The following is a 26,745-nucleotide window of genomic DNA, read 5'->3' as shown; positions in this document are numbered from 1 at the left end:
TTCCACGTTCACACATCGACTACCAATAAGATATTGTGATGGCGGATTGTGTTGCACTGGCATCCACACTGCGCGGGAAAATTAGATTAATGAAAATTGAGCACTAGGTCACGAACTTCAAATATCAGTGCACACAAAATTTTCTTACCTTCACTCAAAATCTTGTTTAATAATAGTCCACAAAATCCACGGGGTTGGAATGCCGAAAAGCAGCGATAACTCCATTCTGGTGAGATAAATGCAATACGACAGCTAGGAGTTGATTATACACAGAAGTTGTTAATGATTGGATTTTGTAGTCCTGCCGTTTGAATTTCGTGCAGGATATATTGAGCGGTGTTTCCCCCTTGTCCACACAAGTAATGCATTCTGCTGAGGAGCGATAAAGTAAAAATGCGCGCTCACGTTAGCATGTCGTACAACTGTCTGTGATTGCGTGAGTGGAAGTGCGTTTTCTCACAGCTCGTCAATAAACGAGGCGTCTCCGTTTACTCCAACCCTGACATACTGGCGCACTGCTACCGGCCATCTCTGGGGGCGATAACAACAGTGCTGCAGCTCTTCTCTATCACTCCCTCTCTCACACTTACCTCTCTTCCTTCTTTTATATTTCCTCGCCGCCTGTTCTAGTATCTTCGGATAGTTCCCCCTTTCTATTTCGTAATTAGGGCATTTTAGCAATCACTTCCCAGACGCTTTCTATAAAGCAGAAAATCTTTTTGTTTAAAACCCTTTCATAACAAAGCAGCTTTTGTGAAAATCGGTGAATCAAAACAGCAGTGTCGTCCAGGATTCTGGCAAACGACAAGTGTTTGTCCGGTCCGAATCATAAGACCACGTGCTGTCCCGGCCCACCAACTTTCGACAATGACCTCTAATCTGGCCATTGTGATTTGACGGGCATTTTCAAAAGATTCTGAAAATTGCAGAAAGTGTATGCGAAGTTGATGCTAAAATAGGGTTTTATCTCAAATCGTTGATGTGTTACTTGAGGACGAAGTTACTCGCAAAACAATTATGAAGAATACAATGTGTCACCGGTACCACCATGACCACCATTTTCCCATAGCCTTCTTTGTCACCACCAAGCGCGGAACCAGTCAGATTAGACCAAAGACATTTGAGAGACCGACTATTGTCAAAAAAAACAATATGGCCCCTATTAATGGTATTGTGTCTAATCCGGCTGGATCAGCGCCTTATCACCACCACGACCGCCACCATCTCCACCAGCACCCTCACCATGACCACCACCACCACAGTAACAAACATCACCACCATCTCCACCAGCACCCTCACCATGACCACCACTACCACAGTAACAAACATCACCACCATCTCCACCAGCACCCTCACCATGACCACCACCAACACCACAATAACAAACATCACCACCATCTCCACCAGCACCCTCATCATGACCACCACCGCCACCAGAATAACAAGCATCACCACCCTCTCCACCAGCACCCTCACCATGACCACCACCACCACCATAGTAACAAACATCACCACCATCTCCACCAGCACCCTCACCATGACCACCACCAACACCACAATAACAAACATCACCAGCACCCTCATCATGACCACCACCGCCACCAGAATAAAAAGCATCACCACCCTCTCCACCAGCACCCTCACCATGACCACCACCACCACCATAGGAACAAACATCACCACCATCTCCACTAGCACTTTCACCATGACCACAACCGCCACCAGAATAACAAACATCACCACCCTCTCTTCCAGCACCCTCACCATGACCACCACCAACACCACAATAACAAACATCACCGACATCTCCACCAGCACCCTCATCATGACCACCACCAACCACAATAACAAACATCACCACCCTCTCCACCAGCACCTTCACCATGACCACCACCACCACCATAGTAACAAACATCACCACCATCTCCACCAGCACCCTCACCATGACCACCACCAACACCACAATAACAAACATCACCAGCACCCTCATCATGACCACCACCGCCACCAGAATAAGAAGCATCACCACCCTCTCCACCAGCACCCTCACCATGACCACCACCACCACCATAGTAACAAACATCACCACCATCTCCACTCGCACTTTCACCATGACCACAACCGCCACCAGAATAACAAACATCACCACCCTCTCTACCAGCACCCTCACCATGACCACCACCAACACCACAATAACAAACATCACCAGCACCCTCATCATGACCACTACCACACCAGTGTCACCACCCGTCCGCCACCACAATCATCACCACCACCATCATTATACCACCATCACTTCATTATCATCTTCTTCACCATCATCACCACCAACACCTACACCATCAGTGGCGGATCGAGGTAGGGGCACATCTGGCCCGTGCCCCTCCCCTTTGAAAGCCATGACAAATTTGTTAGGCGAATATGTCGTGCTTACACAAGTGAGGACCCCATTTTTGCTTTGCTATTTTTGTTCTGACATAAACTGCCATAGTATAGTGATACAAGAAAAGAAGAACAAGAAGAAGAAGATAAAGAAACAGAAAAGAAGAAGAAATGAAGACGACGAAGGAGAAGAAGAAGAAAAAGGGGAAAGAGGAAGAAGGCGGAAAAGAAGAAGAACAACAACAACAAGAAGACAAAGAAGAAGAAGAAGAAAAAAAGAAAAAAAGAAATAAGAAGAAGAAGAAGAGGGAGAGGGAGAAGATGACGAACAAGATGACAAGAAGATGAAGAAGAAAAAGATAAAGAAGAGGGAGAAGATGACGAAGAAGAAGATAAGAAAAAGATGAAGAAGAAGAAGAAAAAAAAGAAGGAAGAAGGAGAAGTAGAAAAGAAAGAGAAGAATGTTACACAGACCGCTAGCAAATACTTATACATTCAACTTCAATCCCCTCCTCCAACCCCACCATAATCCACACACACACATACACATGCACGCACACATCCTCTCCAAAAGATCTCTAATCATTATTTGCATTATCATCTTAATAGTAAAAAGAATTGGGTTATGTCAAGATATTTTGAACTTAGTTCGTTGATGAAGGGGTCCAATTTAAATCCGATAATGTTCCTGGTGTACAAAAAAGTATGTGGTGCCGGGGGTTTCGTCACATTATGAAAGTGCATCGGACCTGTCCCGGTCACGTGACCAGACAGGACGAAGCAATGATGATCATGCCGAAAAAAAACCCGAACCCAGGTCGGAAAATAAAGATGAAGAGTAGTCTGCAGTAAATGGGAGATAGGAGAGGGAATGGGACAATAATAATAATGATAATTAACATCATTTATATAGCGCTTATCACAAGAATGTCTCTAAGCGCTTAAGGAAAATAAATATAGGAAGACAAGAAATTTCAGCTAAAATTAAATTATACATGTTGACAGTTGAAAGTAGACAGTTGAAGCAGCATATGCTAAGGACGATATATTTAACGAAAATGTGAGTTTTTAACATAGATTTGAATTTGTCAGTTGAGTCTGCCTGTTTTATGCTCTGAGGTAGGTTGTTCCAAAGTTGACGGGAAGGGTTCAATAATATACAAATAGCACACATCATCGAGGTCAGTAGTAAGAATTCTTATGCATTATTCTAAATCTTATGCGTTATTCTGATTGATATTGTACTTTAAATTTGACTATGAATTGTTACTTTGATTTTGTTGTGCTTTGTGAACGGAAAATGAATAAATCAAATAAAAAGAATTACAGATCCGCGACTTACATTTAGAACAACTCTTACAGGCCCGAGGCAAAGCCGGGAGCATTTGCATGCAGGCTATTGTTTCAAATGCATAATATTCTAATGCACGAGCAAAATTATGTGTATTATATTTACGTTTTACAACATTTTGTTATTGGTCCTCGATAGTTTTAGGTTGTAGGGTAATCGGTCAATGGAACTATAGTACCGTGATGAGTAAATTTGCCTGTTAGCCTAAATAAATGACTCGTCTCGTGATGGATTTCAACCAATCATTAGGATCCTTATCATCATTTTAGGTAGAAGTGGGGCAGTTGATCGAGAAGATTACCTAAAGTGGTTGTCCCGGTGAGCCTGCGATCCCTAAATCCTGCTGTAGGAATTTGCTTTAACAGTCATGATGACAAAGCATAAAAAATATGAAAATAAAGAATCGAGTGTTCAAGTTTGATTAATTTAATTTAAATATATATATTCATATGATAAAACCGAAAGTTCATATGATAACAGTTCTGATACATTAAAATGACATCATGATTTTAACCTGAAATGCACGTCAAATCATTAGAACTTTAAGTTAGAAAGAAAAGAATTAGACATAAAATGTGGTCAAATATTATGCCTAGACAAAAATTTATGATGCTCGCTCGAAATCCGTGCAATTTTTCAAGAGCGTATGATTTAGCATAATCTATATAACTTGATGTAGCTAGGCAACGTGTCATTGTAAAGTGCATGGGACCCACAGGTCACATGATCGGGCAATAGTCAGAAATGGACGCCAATATTTCATCCCCGTTAATGCGGCAGCACGTATTGTTGTGGGCTTGGGATACCGAACGCCTTGTAAACCACTGGTGTTTGTGTGTATTCTGAAGTATGGCGTAACCTGCTCGGGTGGGACAGAGGGGGAGCGGTGTCGTAATAACGCTGTAGAAAAATATTAATACGAGTGGTTAGGAAGGGGAAATATTGCCATCAACTCAAATAAAAATAAAATGTTAAATTACTATTTAAAAGGGCCTATTGTAACCAGATGTTAGATTAATATTGATTTTTTTAACCATATGGGTGGATTAACACTTTTCATATTTTGGTGGTATTGTGTTATATAGTGTTTGAAAATGTGGTAATTCTTTGGTGGCCCTTGTAACTGTTGATTAAAATAAGGTTGTATATCACTGGCGTAAGATGGGGAGCCATGCATAGTATAAGTTTACTCCGATGAGTATCCCACGTCTGGTCAATGCGAATGTTTAAACCAATAATGTAAATCTTATAATCTAAGTATTTCAAAATTTATCCTGACACTTGTTGTAGATCTAAAAATGGGACAGTGCTCCTGCTCAAAATGTGTAGATAATGTTGTTTAGAGTGATGGACTGTATTTTTTCACATGAAAAAATAATGTATTATTCTATTACAAAATATTGATGATGATTGTTGAAAGTAGTAATATTAATAATGGAAACAATGATGAAGATCATCATCATCCCATCGCCATTAGGGGTCCTGAACTTGTAACCATTTTATTTTCAATTAGTTTGTTGGTATCATTAGTTCTGTAAATAGTTTGATTTTTTTTATGGTAAATAAGTTGAAATTGATTTGAAATATCAACATCATCATCATCATCATCATCGCCATCATCATCGCCATCATCATCATCACCGCCATCATCATCATCATCACCATAATCATCAACATCATCATAAGCATCATAAAAATCATCATAATCATAATCGCCATCATCATCATCGTCGTCGTCGTCGCCATCATCATCATCACCATCATCATCGCCACCATTATCATCACCATCATCATCACCATCATCATCATCATCATCACCGTCGTTGTTCTTACCCTCATGATCATCATCGACATCTTCTTCATCAGCATCATCATCAACAACATTATTCTTATCTTCTTCCTACTCCTCTTCATCATCGTTGTTAAATTGTCAATTCGTCTACTGCGAATTCGTCCACTCACTGCATGGTCTACCTTCATTTTGTCTAATGCCATCCCTTCCATCAACATTTCGTCTTACAACCATTTGGTCCAATCATCACTTCGTCTAATCATCAATTTGTCTATGACCTTTTCGTTTTTTAACCAGTTAGTCTAATATCCATTTTATTTTCACTCCTTTTAGCCCAATTAGACCAAATTATATGTGGACTAAATGGCTATTAGACCAACTGGTTATCTATGTGGATAGTAGACAAACCGATGATAGTAGACGATTTGGTGATTGGACGAAGTGATGATTGGACCAAATGGTTTAGATCAATTGAAACTATACTCTCATCATCATCATCATAACAATAACAGCATCAACAACAAAAAATGGAGGGTATAATGACCCCTTGGAAAAATCTACTGCTGTCAATCATATTCATCAAGTTTTAAAGCACACGAAGTTAATTGAGCAAGAGTCATTCTCTGATATGCACTATGATACTGGCAGCGTTAATCGTGGTCAATTGTGTATCATCGATCGGTCTGTTATAGAGTACTGTCTTAAACTCAGCATGACTGTCTGCACGTGAACCGGTAGCTTAATGAATGGCGCGAAAAGTTTTTGGCCTATGCTTAATCATTAAATAAATACGGTAAACGCGGTAATCAAGACCTCTCCATGCAATCACCATTATTCTCATTCACTTTATTAGTAAAAATAAATATCACCATTTAGGGTCGTACAAAACAATAGTGTTTCCACTGGCGCAAATCCCCCACTTTTCGAGGAGGGGGATGGCCTGTAAAAACACCCCCCCCCCCACATTTTACGGAAGAAATGAAAAAAAAAATCACAAGAGATAATTGTTTTGTTGGTGAAAATTCTTCCTAAAATACCGCTTAACAAATAAAACAATATCATTGGATCATAAAATGCAAATAAAGAGCCAGTTCACCATTTGCAAACGAAATACTTTTGTCCTTATTATAACATTGAAGAGAAACCCCCGTTTCTTCCAATTCATCAATGTTGGGGTTTTGGGGGGAGGGATTAAGATGGAATGTCAAAACATTTTGAATGTAATCTCTAATAAAACCATTAAACCATCATGGGGTAAAAAAGATAACAATATCGGAGGGGTATTTGCCATATGGACATACAGTGGCGTAACTACCGGGGGGGCAAGGGGGACACATGCCCCCCCCCCAAAAAAAAAAAAAAAAAAAAAAAGGAGAAATGAGGGAGAAAGGAACAGAACGTAATGGGAAAGAAGAAAATATAATTCATTATAATGTTATATTATAATTATTTATGTTACATTACATAAGAAGCATTTTTATCAAAATTTTATGAAACATAATTTGCCCAGGGCCTACGTCTTTATTGTTCCTGGTGCTCGCATTGTCTGTTTAACAAGATAATATAATCCTGTTGTACTAAAACATCACGTTTTCAAGTCAATATAAACCAATTATATTTTATAGCACTTGAGTTATCATATATTGACATATGCTTCTTTTACATGACTCAAAAAGTGATTGCCCCATGTTAAGGTATCCGTATATAAACATTTCCTGTCCGTGATTACGTTCGCATTAGTGGATTGGTGAGATATGTCTGCTCTTCGTGAATTCCTAAAATCAGTCCTTAAAATGTCCCTTCTTCTGATCTGAATATGAAAAATTTTCAGCTCGCGCTTCGCGCTCGCATCATTTGGTTAATGAAATACCTATATGGTCCTAGTAAATGCCTACAAAGAAACATTAGAATGCCCCACTTCACGTCTGAATTATCTAAATTTTCAGCTCGCGCTTCGCGCTCGCAATATTTGATTGGTGAGATGCGTATGATAATCATGATTGCAATGACTACAAAGAGTGTTTCATGTGTTCAGATGTAATTCTAATAAAATCAGCAAGCGCTTGGCACTTGCATTAGATGACTATGGTGAGATATGCATACTCTTAATGGATTCCTAAAATATATTCCTTAAAATCTCGCTGTTTGTGGTCAAAATATACGAAAATTTCAGCTCGCGCTTCGCGCTCGCATTGTTTAGCAAGACAGGTACCTATCATGATTACATAAATTTGATTATAATGTCCCTTTTTAGGTGTGAATATAAAAAAAATCAGCTCGCGCTTCGCGCGCTCACTCAGTGATTCAAAAAAAATTGCTGGTGCCCCCACAATGCCGTGACCCACGGAACGCCAGTGTGGACATATCAATGACAATTCCTTGCATATCTTAAAACATGATTGCAAAAAAATGCCAAAATATTTCAGTCATCTCCCCCACCCATCAACACGGATTTACGCCAGTGAGTGTTCCCCTCCCCTTTCTCAGCAAATTAAAATGCCCCAAATGGCAAAACATCGACCTCTTTATAAGATGTTTTTCAAATTCTCGAAAAAATAAAATTTAGTATTTAACCCTTTCTTGTAAAGGGGTTGTTTGCTTGTCAAATTCTCGAAGAGGTATATCGATCTATTTCACGTGCATGATAGATCGTTTTTGTCGACAAGAAACCGCTGTTTCGCATAGTGATCCCCTCCACAAAATAAGGGTTTATATTTAAGGAAATTTTCCCTTGACTTTTCTAAATGACTTATCTATTTGCTTTCGTTTCAGCTTGAATAATTAATCAATATTTGGACGTAAGAAACACTTTAGGATATTACACAAATTATTCTCAGTGTTGTTTTCTTTTTCGGATTTGTTTTCTTCATTTCCCTCAACACAAAAGAAATTACAGATCAATTGTCATTGGTCAAGGTGAAATGTTATGAATATGAAAAAAATGGGCGAGAGAGGGACAAAATAATAGATAATTTTTAAAGCAATAATCTATATTCTAATAAATTGACTTGTAAGATTGGTGCATCCGGCAGATCTGAAAAAAAAAATTTTTTTAGAAAAACTATAATTGAACTAGAAAGAGAACCATAATAATTTGTAAATTTCATTTGTATGATCATGCTGCCAACCAGTGATGTAATGAAAAAAAAATCTTCATTTTTATTAAAAAAATCAAATTTTGTGATAGGGTTTGACCTAGTATTTAAAAAATACTACTAATGATAACATTGCATAGCGCATGAAAACATATCTCCATATGAAAATATATCTCTATGCACTTCAGGAAATAAAAAAAATCTCTCCCTTTTTTTTGGTGGGGGGATCTGTATGCCATTGTCGCCAACTCATTGCAATGTTGATCACAACTTTTCTACGAAGTCAGAGTGTGCGAAGTGATAGGCTGCCCTCTTGTGTGAATAATCCATATACGATTTTTTTTTTCAGAGCGAGTCCTTGCGCGTCGAAAAGGCCTACGATATTTTACCGCTTTTGAAACGAACAACAAATGAGTGATCATCAGCCGTTATTCTCAGAAAATTTAGGGCCTTTTCACACGTGACTCTTGAATCATCATTGTGATGATGATGATTGCTATTGCAATCATGATTGTGATTAGCGTTCGTGATTCTAATCATGTTCTAGTTTGGTTTCACACGTGCTAAAAATTTGTCATTAGCCTTATTTTTCACTGGAATCATCATTGAAATTACGATTTTACCGTGTGAAAGGTTGCTTTTTATAAACAATAAGTAACTTGGATGACTATTTTGTCCTGTACTGATGCAGTCGGAAATGAGTGGAAGGCCTATATGGGACACAAAAAGTGGCCCAGGCCTCCATTGAAGGTCAAGTCCACCCCAGAAAACGCTTATATGAATTAAATCAATAGAAAAATCAAAGGAGTATAGCGCTAAAAATTTCATCTAAATCAGATGTAAAATAAGAAAGTTATGAAGTTTTAAAGTTCGCCAGTATTTTTCATGAAAGTTACATGCACAACTCAGAGAGTCGATTATGTCCCTCATAAATTATACATGTACAACACTTGAATTTTTCGGGGAATTTTACAAGTTTGACAAAATGGACCTAGTTGTTTGGACCACAAAATGTTGAAACAATGGTAATTCCACATGTTCAGGGAGGAAAAAAAGTTTGTCTCACACGACAATGAGGAGAAAATTAGATTTTTTCTTATATTTCATGCAATTAAATAAAAAAGAAATAGTGAGTGGATGATAATCATCATGGGTCTCCTCATTTGCATACCGATCAGAATGTGAATACCACTGTTCTTTGCAATTGAGCGAAACATCAAAATGTCATAATTTTCCAACTGAGTTTTATGATTATTTTCACTGTTCTACTTGTTTGATTTTCTGCGCATACATTCGTAGTTCCGAAGCTTCGTTATTCCAAAGGTTCGGATATTCCGAAGGTTCGTTATTCCGAAGGTTCGTATTTCCGAAGGTTCGTAATTCCGAAGGTTCGTTAATCCGAAAACGAAATGGGGTTCGTAATTCCAAAGGTTCGTAAGTCCGAAAACGTAATGATTAACGAACCTTATTTCGTTTACGGACTAACGAACCTTCGGAAAAACGAACCTTATTTCATTTTCGGATTATCGAACCTTCGGAATAACGAACCTTCGGAATAACGCCACAAATGTTCGGATTAACGAACATCGAGGTATAGGCAATTACGTGTTTCGGAATTAAGAACCTTCGGAATAAAGAACCTTCGGAGTTACGAAGTGTAACCGATTTTCTGTTTTATTCAAACCAAATATTTTGTTAGGGCGTTCTTGTCCCTCAACAAAGGAATGCTTATTGGTTCATAAGTCTGTTGCTCCAGACACACCCACATTCCACCCCCCCACACACACACACACACACAATGATGAATCTCATTCTCAACCCGTTCTTGTCCCTCAACAAAGGAATGCTTATTGGTTCATAAGTCTGTTGCTCCAGACACACCCACATTCCACCCCACACACACACACACACACACACACACAATGATGAATCTCATTCTCAACCCATTTGATTATCAAGGAATTTGCAGAAACAGCGTGTCTGTAAATTTATAAAAATCAATCGATTTTTCAAAATCATTTGCACAACAAATTGGAAATAACCAATACATGAATAATTCAAGCCAATTAATTAAAACACACACTTATTTGTAGGTGTAATGTACCAGTTTAGGCCTATACAAAGTTGTATTTAAATTCACCTGTAGGCCTATACCGCGTGCCTTACACTCTAAAAATTCGAATGTTAAATCAACATTTGAAAGGTTGGAGGAATGACAACCTTTTCCAGATGTATAAAGCTGAATCTAACATTTTAAGTGTTGGGTAGAACCAATTAAAGGGGTAAATACAATATTTAGAAAATGTCACTCCTCCAACCTTTCAAATGTTAAGTTAACATTTCTTGTTTTTAGAGTGTACAAGACAAACACACTGTTATTAAAGATAAAAAGAAAGGGGAGAAGAAAAATGTATAGTGTTACATGCTGTTACACATTGGTCAAAGTTAGAGAAACTTCAGTAAGCAGGATGTATCATTAGATAAAATCATGGTCGTACTTTTTTCCACTTTTTTTTATGTCTAACATACCCCCCCCAAAAGGCGGCGGAAGCGGGGGGATGGGGGACATGTCCCCCCCTAATTTTTTTTCGATAACTTTTTTTTTTTTTTTGCTTGCTTGTCAAAAAATTTTGATTAGCTACTCCTAAAATTTAGGTTGATAACCTTTTTTTTTTGGGGGGGGGGGCTTGTCCAATTTTTTACCTGTGTCCATCCCAAAATTTTTCAGGTGGACTCCCCCTATTTTTTTTTGGCTCGGCGCCGCCAACGCCCCCCCCCCCAAGAAAAAAAGAGCTCATTATGCCTCGACACTCTTAAAAAATGAAATGTTAAATCAACAACTGAAAGGTTGGAGAAGTGAAAACCTATTTCAAATGTTATATCCAATCATGCATAAAGCTGAATCCAACAATTTTAATGTTCGGTCGAACAATTTAAAGTAGAAAATACAACAAGGTTGTCACTCATCCAACTTTTAAATGTCAGTGCTAAACATTTCATTTTTAGAGGGAATTATTAAAACTTGGTTTTTGAGGGCCTTAGGCTTAAAGATTGGCTTGTAAACTAAGGTTTTGTAGCTTGCTTGGTACAGTCTACTCAGTAACATTGCGGTCTACAAATTATACAACGTTGTTTAATATAAAATTTACGATTTATAGTTGATTAACAGTCTGTACAGCCATGCTTAATCATGTAGGCCTAAGTATCAATCTTTGTTGTTTAAAATTTTAAACACTTTTTAAAGGGCAAGTCGACCCAGCAAAATATTGTTTTTGATAAAAAGAGAAAAATTGAACAAGCATAACACTGGAAATTTTATAGAAATTATACAATAAACTTCGGCTTAATTTCACACACACACAAAAAAAAACAGTTATGAGAATTATGCACATCCAGGCGGTCAGTATGCGATTCAATGAGGGACTGATTATGTAATCCACACACTATTTCTTTTTTATTTATTATATGAAATATGAAACATTCTAATTTCTCCTCATTGTCATGTGAAAAAAGTGTTATTTCTCCCTGAATATGTGAAATTACCCAAATTAGCAAGATGTATGTAACAAAACTATTATAAATGTTAATGATTGTTGGAAATGGAAAATAAATGAAATGAAATGAAAATTACCCAAATTACCAATGTTTTATCATTTCATGATTTAGCCAAGACAGTCATCATTACGGTCAATATGTAAATATTGAAATATAGTATAATTCACAAAGTGAGGGAGGGATATAATCAACGCTCTCGTCAGCATATAGTTGTGCATAAAGCTGTTTTGTCAAAAATAAGTGAACCTTTGAAATGTCATAACTTTCCTATTTTACATCTGATTTCAGTGTTTTTTGTTTGACTTTCTCTGTTGCTTCAATCATTTTTTAGTTTTTCTCTGGGATGGACTCGACCTTCAAACATTTAGATAAATAAATATATGGATTGATGAATAAATGATAAGATTAACAAACAAATAAACAAATGATTGAATAAATACATTACATAGGCCTAACATGCACTTTTCAATTTGTGGAGAGTTTTGCAGTTGTGATTTTGTTTGCGGCTGAATAGTTTAGACTACTTCAGGCCTTCCCATCATGCAACAGTTAATTTCATTAAACCTCGACAAGATGGCTGAAAAGAGAAGACAGGAAGAAGCCAAAGAGGACCTAATTTCTAAACGACATTGTGTCGAAAATTCAGATTCACTCAATAATTTGAATGGTGAGGAATCCACTTTACAATTTCATATGTTTAACTTGCGATTTTTGCATGCGTAATAGTGAAAAAATTGCTTCTTTTAGTCGTGATCGTACGAGAAAATGAGTCAGAATGAGTACGAGTGCGCCCCCTGCGTGTGTGTTTATGGATGGTAATCGCCACTGAATAGTGTCATGTGTGTGTCGTTCTAGCACTATTTAGTAGCGGCCACACTGGGCTTTCTCTGCCAGGCCTACCGGCCTGGACCGAGCCGTGCCGGCGGACGGAGCAGCCGCTAGCCGAGTGTGTGTTCTTTTGAGCAGTTCTGTTGGCTGTGTTATTTACCAAGACTGTTACTAGTTACTGTTCAGGCTGAATGTCAAGATGAGTAAATGCATACAAATGTAGGTACCAAGTCCATTCATTGGCATTGCATTTGCTTTTGGATTTGATTTGCAATCATGAAATTTAGGAACAAAAACAAACTTTCGCCTTCGAAGCTGCACATCGTCATTGGCATTCATTTTCTTGTTTCATTTTCATATTGGCCAAAATTTAAAAAAAGGCAAAAGTTAAAAAAAAAAGTTGTGCAACTGGTTAGGATTGTAACTGCACTCAGGGTGACCAAACGTCCCGTTTTTCCCGGGATCGTCTCGTATTTTGCTCCTTTGTCCCGGCGTCCCGACAAACCCTTCCCGGGACGCTGTATTTCACTTCAGATTATTGAACAAAACGTAGTTAATACATTTAAAAGTGATGTATTTTCATCAAGTAACGCAACAGATGACGAAGCAGAGACAACAATAAAATCGATAATTCTACACTTTTGCAAGTTCTGCGGTGATTTTCTTGCTAAGCCAATACATTGCATACAAACTGGCCTTCTGCCTATGTAATGAGTGGCAGGCTACTAGCTAGATAGGCATGAACCTTTCTCTGAACCTTTCTCTCTTTCTCTCTGTTCATTTTTCTTTCTTTCCTTCTTTCTCTGGCTTCTTCATTAATTGTATTTAAAGGGGAATGAAACCTTTGGAAGAAGTCGGCCTGTGTTGAAACAGAAAAATCAAAGAATAAGAACAAAGGAAGTTTGAGAAAAATCAGACAAATAATGAGAAAGTTATGAGCATTTGAATATTGCAATCACTAATGCTATGGAGATTCTCTCATTGGCAATGTGACAAGGATGTGTGATGTCACATGTGAACAACTTTCCCTTTGATTGACTATAAAATGTCCCCAAAATGTATCTTTTTGCTTCTTCTCATGGTGATACAAATTCTTTATCCATGATGTATTCTTTAAAAACCTGTATTACGTGCCCTCCTATAGAAAGAACATATGATCTACCGAAAGATAAACTTAAAAGAGACAATTTGAGAGAAAGAACATATCTACCGAAAGATAAACTTAAAAGAGACAATTTGAGAGAAATATATACTAAAGGAATGGGGAGAGTCTTCAAAAGTGACATCACACATCTTTGTCGCATTGCCAATTCGAAGACTTCCTTAGCATTAGTGAAATACTCATAACTTTTTTATTATTTGTCCGAATTTTCTCAAAATTTTGTTGATCTGTTTCTTTGATTTTTCTGTTTTCACACATACTATCTTGTTCTAAAGGTTTCATTCTCCTTTAAATATAATTATCCTTCCTTCTTTCTTTCCTTAATTTTTTCTTTGCTCCCTTCTCCCTTTCTCCTTTTTATTTTTGTTTTTTTCTCTCCTTCCATTATTTTCTTTTTTTCATTCTCTCCTCCCTTAATCTTTCTTTCCTCTCCTTTTATTTGTTCCTTGAAAATATTTTCCCCTATTACTTTCTTTCTTTGCTTTCTTTCTTTCCCTTCCTTCCTTCCTTCCTGTTTTTCTTCTTTCTTTTTAAGAATGAAGGAAACATTTTCTTTCCTTCATTCTTTCTCTTCTCCTCCCCTTTTCTTTCTTTTTTCCCCTTCTCTCCTTTATTTTATCTTTCACAAATTTGTTTATTTTCCCTTCCTTTCTTTTTCTTTCTATCTTTCTAAATTCATTTTAAATAATGACGGAAACCTTTTTTCTCCTCTCTTTTATTCTTTCTTTCATCCTTCTTTTATTCTAACTTTCTTTTATTACCCCCCCCCTTCAGTTTTTCTCTCTCCTCAATTCATCGCTTTTCTTTCTCTCCTTCATTCTTCCATTCACCCTTCCAATTCTTTATATTTTTTTTCACACGGCCTAACACTGTAGTGTAGCCTTCTTCTTTGTTGATTGTCCCGTATTTCATTTTGTGAAATCAGGGGAGCGTTTCATCAACATTTATGTCCGACAACTTTCCCCGATCCTGATTGGCTTAGAGGTACTGTTGCTATGGTAATTGTCGGATCAAACAGGACTTGTCGGATAAAATCCTTTCATGAAACGCTCCCCTGTATGGAAGCAGGAGACCGTCAAAAACACGGATATACGTCGTGTCGTAATTCAATTTACTACACGACGTAAATAATTACGTAGTGTAGCAATTCGAATTACTACACGACGTAAATAATTACGTAGTGTAGTAATTCGAATTACTACACGACGCAATTCCGAATTACTGCCCAACGATTTAATGTCATGACGTTAAATGAATTAGTGTCGCTACATCAAATAATTAAGGTCGTGTAGTAATTCCAATTACTACACTACCAAAATAATGTCGTGTAGTAAATAATTACTTCACGACGTAATTCCGAATTACTGCTTAACGATTTAACGACATGACGTTAAATGAATTAGTGTAGTGACGTTAAATCAACCAATGAGACCGTTCGTTATATGAGCGCAATGCGAAGAGCTGAGACTACAGAGTATTGTACAGGAACGTACCGGCAGGAAGTTAGTTGGATGTTCGACATTTGATATTCAAACTGTGAAGTTGGTTTGATATTCAGGTTCGATATTCAAACGCCTGTGAAGCTGGACCAACATTCGATATTCAAATATATTCAGGGGTTTTGAAAGCTAAGGGGTTTTACAGGTGCAGCACGTCTCGGGCAACCATAACAACACTGGCGTGCCCAAGTACGAGGACATTTAGGGGACAAACGTCAGTGAATAAAAGGGCAAGAAATTTTATTTTTTTATTTTTTTTTCGAGGGGCCCCCAGGGATACCCCGACGGCCTAGCCGGGGTAACACGTATCTTAACTTGTAGAAATCGACTCGGGCAACCATATAAACACTAGTTTGACCCGGTGCATGCACATTTAGGGGGCTCAAATTAACAAAATTAAAGGAATAAAGGGCTATTTATCGCATTTTGTTTATTTTTTTTCCAAGGGGCCCCCAGGAATATCCCGACGGTCTATCCGGGGTAACCACCTACCCTAACTTGTAGAACTTGACTCGGTTACCCGGCGCATGCACATTAACGGGGGGCTAAAATTAACAAAACGGAATATTTCAAGCATGGGGAACCACGTTCCTGACTAATCTCTTGGTGCCGCCAGTGGATAGAGTAAAAAAAAACAAGGAAAGAGAGAATACATAATAGGAGAGAGAGAAGCGAAAGGGGGAGATTGGAAAGAAAAGGAGGGGGAACGGGAGAGAAAGAGAAGGGAGAACGGAGGGGTCATATCATTGTATGAACAGGATGTTTTATGATTGTGCCCCGAGCATTAGGGCGAAACTCAATGCGTGATAAGAACAAAAAGAGGGGGCACACAATGGCGCATGCAGCAAAAATTTGCTTCGTAATAAGTCTCGAGCCAGCGAGAAAAAAAAACACCTTTAACTTTGAGATTGATTTTGACATGGTATGCATAAAATAACGTATCTTTCATCTTTCTTTCCTTTCTTTCCTATTGTTCTCGGTTGTAGAACATTTTTTTTTTGGGGGGGGGCAGTACTATGCGGATCGGGTCCGTGGCCAGCTTCACAGGCGTTTGAATATCGAACCTGAATATCAAACCAACTTCACAGTTTGAATATCAAATGTCGAACATCCAACTAACTTCCTGCCGGTACGTTCCTGTACAATACTCTGTAGTCTCAGCTCTTCGCATTGCGCTCATATAACGAACGGTCTCATTGGTTGATTTAACGTCACTACACTAATTCATTTAATGTCATGACGTTAAATCGTTGAGCAGTAATTCGGAATTACGTCGTGTAGTAATTATTTACTACACGACGTAATTATTTAGGTAGTGTAGTAATTGGAATTACTACACTACGTAATTATTTACGTCGTGTAGTAATTCGAATTACTACACGACCTTAATTATTTGATGTAGCGACACTAATTCATTTAACGTCATGACATTAAATCGTTGGGCAGTAATTCGGAATTACGTCGTGTAGTAATTCGAATTACTACACTACGTAATTCGAATTACTACATTACGTAATTATTTACGCCGTGTAGTAATTCGAATTGCTACACTACGTAATTATTTACGTCGTGTAGTAAATTGAATTACGACACGACGTATATCCGTGTTTTTGACGGTCTCCTGCTTCCATACCCCTGGTCACCCTGTGCATGCAGCATGTGTAGTGTGATGGACGGTTGCAATAACACACAAAAAAGAACAATTGTATCCGTTCGCAATTTTAGAATTCTCTTCTAAGAGTTTCATTTCTTAGGAATAGATTTTAAAAATTTAGACATGGATGTATAGTTAAATACAGTAACTTTCTTTGCATTGTATGAAAAATGATTGTGTAGGTGTTAGTACTTGAGTACCGTAGGTGTCATCTGGCAGCAAAATCACAAGGTGTTCAGAAAAGATGGCAGGGTGTCTGTTTTTATTTTGAATAGGCAAAGTAGTAAGTTTTGACTATTGTTGCCTTGTTCATCTGCTTTCCTTTTTTTACTCTAATTTTTTGTTGAAACGTTGAGTCTAACTTTCAGTTAGGAAAAGGTAAAAAGAAAGAAAGAACAAAAAAGGTTCCCAGGAAATCGTGCAAGACCACCTCTCTTACCCTGTATGAAAACGTTATCCTGACAAGCCCGCTCTGTTTTATAGTTGTGTGCTTTGACTTCAGTAAATGTCTGAAAGAAATAGTTACCGCAATTTAGAGGTACACCTGTCGATGTCTAGTGTTAGTCAATCTTTCCAATGTTCAAATTTTCATAAACTTGAACATTGTAAACAAACTGCATACAGTAGCTTTAGGTCACTCAACATAACTGAGAATCAGGGTCCTCTTGAATTGATTCCTTAGTCAACCAGTCCATCAAATCATGATTCCTAAAGAAATAAAGAAAATCAGCATCCAGTTTGTACAATCCCAAAATAGGTAGACTTAAAATTGCAAGATCGTTGTTGAGGGAGCTTGTATGCGTGAGAAACAATGCATTTTATTTGTAATGTGGGGATACACATAAAAAGGCTAGAATTCTCTACGTTAACATCCAAATTCAGTACAGTATTATTAAAGAAAAACCTCATGCAAGCAATCTTTCTCAAAAATGATTTAGCCATTTTCAATTTACTTTTTGCATTGGACATACTGGATGCCAAATTTGTTCTCATGAAAAACAATTTGGAATCATTTGAATTGATGGATGGAACCTGTGGCTTAAGATTTTGCAAACATTCAGCCCCAGTCTTGAGGGTTGATCTATAACTTGGAAATTGGTGATAATAATTAAAAGTAACATTCTGCTTTTATGACGCACTTACATGTAATACAATTTGCATGAAAGCAGCATCCCCCAAAACAGGTGTTTCATGCTCATTCCTCCAGTCTGGGTTCTTCCCAAACTTGATTTGGGGCCCAAACTTTACCTACCAGTTTTTGGTTACCATGTAGTGTTACTGAACTCTGTGTTTATCTTTCTGTAGGAGAGGAAGGACATGGTGATGAAGAAGTCCTTGATGGTCTCCCACCAAGCTGGGGTTCCCAGGCATCTTCAAGTGAATCATCTGGTTCCAGTAGCAGCGGACATCAACCTGGTGCAGATTCATCAAGCGAGGGCAGTATAACAGACAGCCTCGACATGGGACTGGGGGATATACAGCCAGATAGTCTTGCAGGTACTACATAATGGGTTGCTTAACAAATAAGAATTTTAATGTCTGTCCCCACCGTTGGTAGTTTTTCGGAGGCACAATATTTTCAGGTCAACCGTCCGTCCTGTTATTGTTCTTGTGATAATTACAGTTGGATGGATTAACTTAAAAATTGTTCCGAATAAGTATATGTAGGACTGACAATGATCTGATGAGTTTTTGGTGTATAAACAGGTCAAAGAGGTCATTATATACCTAAAATATCTTGCTCTCGAGATAAAGTTTCACTCAAGGGATCAACTTCAAACTTTGCGCATGTATGCATAATTGCCAGACAATATCTTATCGCTTCAGGGCCCTGCAAAATAAAGGTTACGATCAATTATACAATGAAGCATGACTGTGTGTCTGGCAATCCTTGTACGGAAAAATACAATTAATCATAGATATCAATCACATCCACTTATGTTACACCCCCAGGTCCGATGGGTTGGCTGCAGAAGCAGATGATGTCTGGTACCAATCCAAGATCTATCTTAATGAGGATCATTCCATCAGGAATGACTATTCCAGATGACATGGATGAGTTTGAGATGTGGTCCATCATTGCAGAGTACCTCCGCTCCATCGACGAACCGCCCCCAAGACAGAAGCTGGAGCAGTACAACACTTTCGATGATGCCATCCAACTCCTGAATAGCTGCAAAAATATACTGGTCTTAACTGGTGCAGGAGTGAGTATATTCGTTTGTTTTTTCTCTTTTGAAAGATCTTGATATCTGATTCTATTTTAAACAAACATGCTATTTGTGGCATTTCAAGATCTGTGGAAACAATCTCAAAATTATTTTGATCAGAATGCAATAAACTGACCACACAGGTGATTTTGTATGTCTGAGTGAAAATATCAACAAATGATGCGGTTTTGATCAGAATGCAATAAACTGACCACACAGGTGATTTTGTATGTCTGAGTGAAAATATCTACAAATGATGCGGTTTTGATCAGAATGCAGTAAACTGACCACACAGGTGATTTTGTATGTCTGAGTGAAAATATCAACAAATGATGCGGTTTTGATCAGAATGCAATAAACTGACCACACAGGTGATTTTGTATGTCTGAGTGAAAATATCAACAAATGATGCGGTTTTGATCAGAATGCAATAAACTGACCACACAGGTGATTTTGTATGTCTGAGTGAAAATATCAACAAATGATGCGGTTTTGATCAGAATGCAATAAACTGACCACACAGGTGATTTTGTATGTCTGAGTGAAAATATCAACAAATGATGCGGTTTTGATCAGAATGCAGTAAACTGACCACACAGGTGATTTTGTATGTCTGAGTGAAAATATCAACAAATGATGCGGTTTTGATCAGAATGCAATAAACTGACCACACAGGTGATTTTGTATGTCTGAGTGAAAATATCAACAAATGATGCGGTTTTGATCAGAATGCAATAAACTGACCACACAGGTGATTTTGTATGTCTGAGTGAAAATATCAACAAATGATGCGGTTTTGATCAGAATGCAATAAACTGACCACACAGGTGATTTTGTATGTCTGAGTGAAAATATCTACAAATGATGCGGTTTTGATCAGAATGCAGTAAACTGACCACACAGGTGATTTTGTATGCCTGAGTGAAAATATCTACCAAATGATGCAGGTAAAATGTGTATAATTGCTGAGAAAAAGCAAAATAAGCATGGTATTCTTGCCAGAAGTAAGATTTTATCAGACCACTTCCAAATTCCGGAATAATACCAGATTTCAAAGCAGGATTACTGCTGCTTTGCATGTCCTGATTTCTTCACTGCATTAAAGCAAAAAACAAGTTTATGCTCTGCCTGTACACATGTGCGTGTGAATGTTCATATTTCTTTTTCATATTCAGGTGTCTGTGTCCTGTGGGATCCCAGACTTCCGATCCAGAGACGGAGTGTATGCCCGTCTGGCAGTGGACTTCCCAGACCTGCCCGACCCACAAGCCATGTTTGAAATCAGCTACTTCCGCAAAGACCCCAGACCATTCTACAAGTTTGCCAAGGTATGGAGCTCAGAAGCACTTCATGAGGATTTGAACCCATAACCCTGCGATTGGGAATGAAGTGCATGAAACACTCTACCACAGCAGCTTCACTTTAATTTGTTTGAATTTTCAAAATCTTATGTTCTAGATTTGCTAAGGAAACTCAAGCATGGAGGATGGATTGAGTAAAGAGAACAATTTTACTTCTGTTGGCAGGCCATAGATTGAATAATTAGTACATAGTCAAAGGGAGCTATTCTTGTCCAGTTTCTTTTAAAATCTGATTTTAAACTGCCTAGATGTATGATGACTTCTTGGGAAAACTGTATTGAGATGTGTTGCAACTGGGCAAGTCTGTCTCCCTCAAGTAAACACCAATAACCTTCACAAATGTGCAGGAATAAAGAACATGATATTTAAAAAGTTTGTGGATGCATATTGAATTTTGTAAAATAAGTGATGACCGATGATTCTAATTTGTATCTTGATAAGCAATTTATACAAAAGTTTTTGAGAATCTGATGTAAACCTCACACTGCTCAACACATCACATTGTAAAAGTAACACAATTTTGCATGGGTAGTCAGAATATGATGATAATAATACTAATTGCAACATTTATATAGCGCTTAATACAAATATTTCTAACTGCTGCATACTATTACCCTGGCTTTCACACTGTTACCCTGATCGGACGCATCGAGCATTCAAGGAATTCCTTCCTACCGGGTACCCATTTACTACAACTGGGTGGAGATTTGAACCCCAGACCTTGTGGTGCAAAGTACGGAGACTTATCCACTGAGCCGCAACACCTCTAAAGCAGCATATGAAGAAATTGAATTAAATGCAAATGAACAATTAAGTTTTGGTGATCTAAACTTTGTAAAACATATCTCGTCCCCTACAGGAGCTTTTCCCAGGGCAGTTCAAACCCTCACCTAGTCACAAGTTCATCTCTCAGCTAGAGCAGCATGATAAACTTCTCAGAAACTACACACAGAACATAGATACATTAGAACAGTGTGCAGGGATCACAAGAGTTATACAGTGCCATGGTAAGTTCATCTTTATCATCATTTAATGCCAAATCCATCCCAAGAAGAAGTGGATATGAATTAAGAAATAAAGTAAAAAAAACAAAAACAAACATGCATGAAATTGAACATTTCATCAAAAGCAGAGGTAAAATAAATGTTTTATTTCTTTTTTTTCTTTTTATTTATTTTTTGGTTTATTATAAATATTGTTCATTAACAAAAAACATTTATATATACTTTTTTGGGGCTGTATGCAAATGAGGAAGTAGAGGATGTCACACTTTATTTTATTATTTTTTATATTTTAGTTATTATTTCATCAACTGATTCAATTTTTGTTGTTTTGATACCGGAAAAGCTTTTCCAACAACTAAGCATGCCATTATTGGAGGAAAATATTTAATGATTTCATTTACATTTATGTAATAAGGACAATGATTGACAATTGAAAAAAAAAATAGTTTCACAAAAATGTAATGAATCTGTCTGTCATTTTGACCTGACAATAGTTCAGGCATTAACTTCAACAGTGGGTGAGAATGAGAATCTAGCTGGTTTGCAGTAAAAGTCCATCATTACATTCTCTTTTGGCTTCTTTATACAGGATCCTTTGCTACTGCGACATGTACCCGTTGTGGTCTTCGTGTGGACTCAGATGCTATCAGAGAAGATGTCTTTAACCAGGTAAGTTAGGGTCATCATGTAACAACCTTTACCCTGGCAGTGGTGAACTTATTTTCCTTACCCTTACAGGTCAGTAAAGTGAAATCAATCAGTTTCCTATTCAGGATATTGTGATTTTACATTAGGAATGGCTCAACCCTAAGTATTTCTCAAGCTAGGTAAAGTACTTCTTATACTTAATCTTTCCAATCCTATCTCTATGTAAGTTGTTATTGTATACCTTCACTGTGGCCTAGATACCCCAGAAATGGACATTCTGAAGCCAAGTATAGTCCTGTATTGACTCTTTCCAATTCCTATATCTATGTCTCACTAGGTTTTTCCCCTCTGTTGCCAACATGGCACAGATACCCCACATATGGATATTAGGCCATTTATAGTCCAATATTCTTAGACTAACTCTTCTTGTATCTCTATGTCTTCCTTGTTCCTGTTTGTCCCAGATACCAAAGTGAATGTTATACTCAGGCCATGTTTAGTCCTATATTCTAACTTTTCTTTTTTATATTTCTATGTCTTCCTAGGTTGTTCCTGTTTGTCCCCAGTGTGGTCCAGATACCCCAGAGATGGCCGTACTGAAGCCAGATATAGTTTTCTTTGGTGAGGGTCTTCCAAACCACTTCTATGACAAGCTTAATGATGACAAAGAAGCAGCGGATCTGCTTATCGTCATGGGGTCTTCTCTGAAAGTCAGACCTGTTGCAACCATCCCAAGTGAGTTTGTTTCTTTACAGATAGATTTGGTAAAGTTGTGATTACACATAGCTAATTGAAACCGTAAGGATATTATTTGGTGAGTACCGGTAAACTATGAATGGTTTATCCTGATAACACATTAGTCTTTCAGACCAAGTGATGATACAAATTGGTTTTTCCCCATTTCTTGTGACAGAACGATGATACAGAAATTGTGAATTGCTCAGATTTTCCCAAGTTTCTAATGAAGAACCAAATAACAATTTTCATACAATTACGTATAGGTATTCTCAGATATGAACTATTGTCAAAATTTCCAAACAAGTTGTGTGGTAGAAATAATAATACAATTTTTATAGTGATTGTATTCATTCTGCAAGGTGCCCATGGTGCTCTAGAGTAGAAAATGTTACTTCATGATAGAATGTTGAATATTGAATTTTGTTGCATCATTAGATATTCATTGAGTTAATAATGTCATCTGGTATTTGTGCCTTTGATTTTTGCAAACAGGTCTGCTTCCAAAAGATGTGCCTCAGATTCTGATAAACAGGGAACCACTGCATCACTTGAACTTTGACATCGAGTTGCTAGGCGACTGTGATGTCATCATCAATGAGATCCTCCACCGACTAGGGGATGGCTGGAACCACGTGTGCCAGTCCCAGCAGAGACTTACAGAGACCACTGACATTCCGAATATACCCAAGCCCAACAAAGAAGTGCATACATTGCTAGATAAATCAGGGTCTACTGTAGAAGAGAAACCCAATGTAACAAGCGCACTTGTGAATGAGGAATCTGAATCAAAGCCAGTAGTTGTGAAATCGGAAGATGATTCAGAGAAGTCTGTTAGTTCTTTCAAGGAGGAAGGTCAGGTTTCTGGTGGTGATGATAAAGTAGAGGGATCTGATGTTGGGGAAGATGACAGATATGCCAGTTCAAACAGCCAGAAGTCTCCAATCTTGCCAGGAGAAAATGTAAAACAGAGTTGTGATGATAGACCTCATTCTGTTGATGATCAGTCTTCAGCAGAACATCGTAATGGCTTTACCAATGAGTGTAAGCTTCACACTGACCCGATGCCTCATTCCCAAAGTAAGTCAGGTGATTCCTCATCATCATTGACAGACAGGTTACAGGGCACTGATGAAGATGGCAATGCCTTGGTGTCAAGCGAACCACAAACATGCAAAACTGGTTCCACCGATTCGTCGCTAGCTCAAACTGCACAGGGTAAGACTGTGCAAAGTGATAGCGCTGCCGAGGCGTACATGCTCTTTCAAAGAACGTTAGACTCGATAGGGAACTCGTCCAAAGATGCAGGGACCATTGATGTCAAGGGCAGCAGCGACCAAGTAATTAAACATGAACCAGGTAGTTCTGAATCTCTTGATGATGGTGATTGGAAAGAACCAAGCTCTGATGTGAAAACAGGAGCAGTAGGATTAGGTATTGATGACTCTGACAGGACTAAGTCGCAAGACACAAAAGATGATTCTGCCTCCGAAGCAGCAGCCAATGATGGCTCATCGAGTGAGACTCCTGTAAATCAGAAAGAGGATACTAGTCTTGCCCAGGACTCTGAAACCAAGCCAAGTCCATCCACATCTGCTGCAACCAAAGCACCCCGGGAAACCATTGCGACTCACCTCAAAGGTAAAAAAAAATCTTTTATTGAAAAATGGCCACTGAAATGAAATATCATTACTTGACTTCACCAATTTAATACCTATGTATGGAACGTAAGTTCAGTACAGTTTAACAATTCATATTACATTTCAAAATTCATTTATCAAATCAGTACCAGGCTCTAAATTTGAGAGAAAGTATGTAATTGAATGTTCTTAATTTTCTTGCCTCCTGAAAAAATGTTCTTGTTAAATTTAGCTCATAAATTATATCTTTATTATTTAATTTTCACAGAATCAACGTATCTCTTCATCCCGCCAATGCGCTATGTATTCCACGGTGCAGAGGTGTACCTTGATGAGGACGATGATGACCTGGAAGGCCTACACAATGATATGGGCATGGATGACCTTCACAATGACCTTGAGAATGGTGACTTTCATACCGACTTTCACAGTGATCTTCACAACGGTGATGAGTTGCCCGATTTGTTGGACGAGGATCACGTGTCTGCTAAAGAGAAAGCTGTGTCGATAGACGACCTCACACCAACCGTTCCCTTGACAAACAAGGAGCCCGGCCATTGTGTTTTCAGTCATTCAATATCTAAAGAACAGTTTCTCCTGCAATCGAACGGAAGAGATGGATCCCCTTTTGAAGCTCCAACTGCTGAATCTGCATACACAAATATAGGGTTCCCTGAGACGCCGTAGCAAAATCTAACTGCCTTTCGTATTTTAGAAATTCCATCAAACTGCAACAGACTGTTGATACAGCGCAGTCTCATTTCTCTCTCTGTCTGTCTCTTTCTCTTTGCCTCTCTCTTTCATTGCATGACAGGACGATTACAAATCTAGAAATGGGTTGTATACTTACCAATAGCATAGGGATATTTCTTTCTGTAATACAAACACATTGCAAGGATGTAGCTGACTACTGGGCCCTTTAACATAAAGCGCTACAATCAATATTTACATTCAATTTTACAATAATTTAATTTTTGTACACGTTGGACTGAGTCAAAATTGATATAAATGATCGTATAATTACAGGGCCCTTGTCATGCAAAACAATCAGTTACAGAATTTGTCGTGAGAGCTACAGGACCTTGTCATAATAATGAAATCATGATCTTAAGTGTGGCACTCTTCTCGGTGGACAAGTCAGAAAAGAAATCTTTGGCGTGTCTACTCATTTATTTTTTTCCTTCAAAGCTTTAATATCTATATGAGTGATGTTTTGGGGGGACTCGGGTTTGAAAACATATCTATTTGTAGAAGAAACTGTTGTGGGTCATTGTTTTTTTTTTTGCAAGCTGGGTCATGGCAGTTGCTCTCATCGCAACCTGGTATACCGATTCGAAGATAAATGAAAGATCTGAATAGGTTTAGTTCTTAACTACAGCAATGATATTACAGTTTTCATACTTCCATGTCTTTCTTGTTTGGTATTATCTGGAGAGACGGAAGGGTAATGAGTGACACTAGTTAAGTGGTAGTGTATTCAGTAAATATCTGTATTCAAAATTGATTTGTTATATGCTGTTTTAGGCATATGTCGAAGGAAGGTATACGGGGTTAAAGGAAACCAAAACCCAAGAAGAGAAGCAATCTTATTGGAAAGAGTAAAATGAGAGGAACAATTTAAAAAAAGTTTCATCAAAATTGGTTATGAAATAAGCAAGTTATGGACGATTAAAAAGTCTTGTTGTACTTACTATGTGGATCCTCAAATTGGCAAACGTGCTTCAAAATGGCTGATTTTGTGGACAACTCTCCATTTGTTTTGTACACAGAGTTTCCCGTTTATTTAATATATTTCACATTATCTCCTCCTGACCTTGACATATATGGTG

The 26,745-nt window shown here is 37.9% G+C and overlaps 2 protein-coding genes across 3 annotated transcripts; one reads left to right on the top strand and one right to left on the bottom strand.

Moving 5' to 3' along the window:
• Positions 1 to 1,177: 1,177 nt before the first annotated feature.
• On the bottom strand, positions 1,178 to 2,218 carry LOC121432236 (glycine-rich cell wall structural protein 1.0-like). The gene has a single exon (XM_041630088.1). The coding sequence runs from the start codon at positions 2,216 to 2,218 to the stop codon at positions 1,178 to 1,180; it is 1,041 nt and encodes a 346-aa protein (XP_041486022.1).
• A 10,505-nt stretch (positions 2,219 to 12,723) lies between these two features.
• On the top strand, positions 12,724 to 26,513 carry LOC121431814 (NAD-dependent protein deacetylase sirtuin-1-like). Of its 2 annotated transcripts, none has more exons than XM_041629557.1 (9): positions 12,724 to 12,842; positions 18,624 to 18,815; positions 19,272 to 19,525; positions 20,704 to 20,856; positions 21,749 to 21,896; positions 22,483 to 22,562; positions 23,087 to 23,276; positions 23,772 to 24,917; positions 25,185 to 26,513. In XM_041629557.1, exons 1-9 carry the CDS (start codon positions 12,749 to 12,751, stop codon positions 25,601 to 25,603), a joined length of 2,676 nt encoding a protein of 891 aa, XP_041485491.1. In that variant the 5' UTR covers positions 12,724 to 12,748; the 3' UTR covers positions 25,604 to 26,513. The 2 variants fall into 2 exon arrangements, with proteins under 2 accessions (XP_041485491.1, XP_041485492.1); XM_041629558.1 differs by lacking the exon at positions 12,724 to 12,842 and adding an exon at positions 12,915 to 13,222.
• The last annotated feature ends 232 nt before the right edge of the window (positions 26,514 to 26,745 follow it).

The sequence above is a fragment of the Lytechinus variegatus genome, chromosome 18, assembly GCF_018143015.1.
Source record: "Lytechinus variegatus isolate NC3 chromosome 18, Lvar_3.0, whole genome shotgun sequence".
NCBI lineage: Eukaryota > Metazoa > Echinodermata > Echinoidea > Temnopleuroida > Toxopneustidae > Lytechinus > Lytechinus variegatus.
The sequence above is the reverse complement of the archived record's forward strand: the minus strand, read 5'-3'. Positions and strand labels throughout refer to the sequence as shown.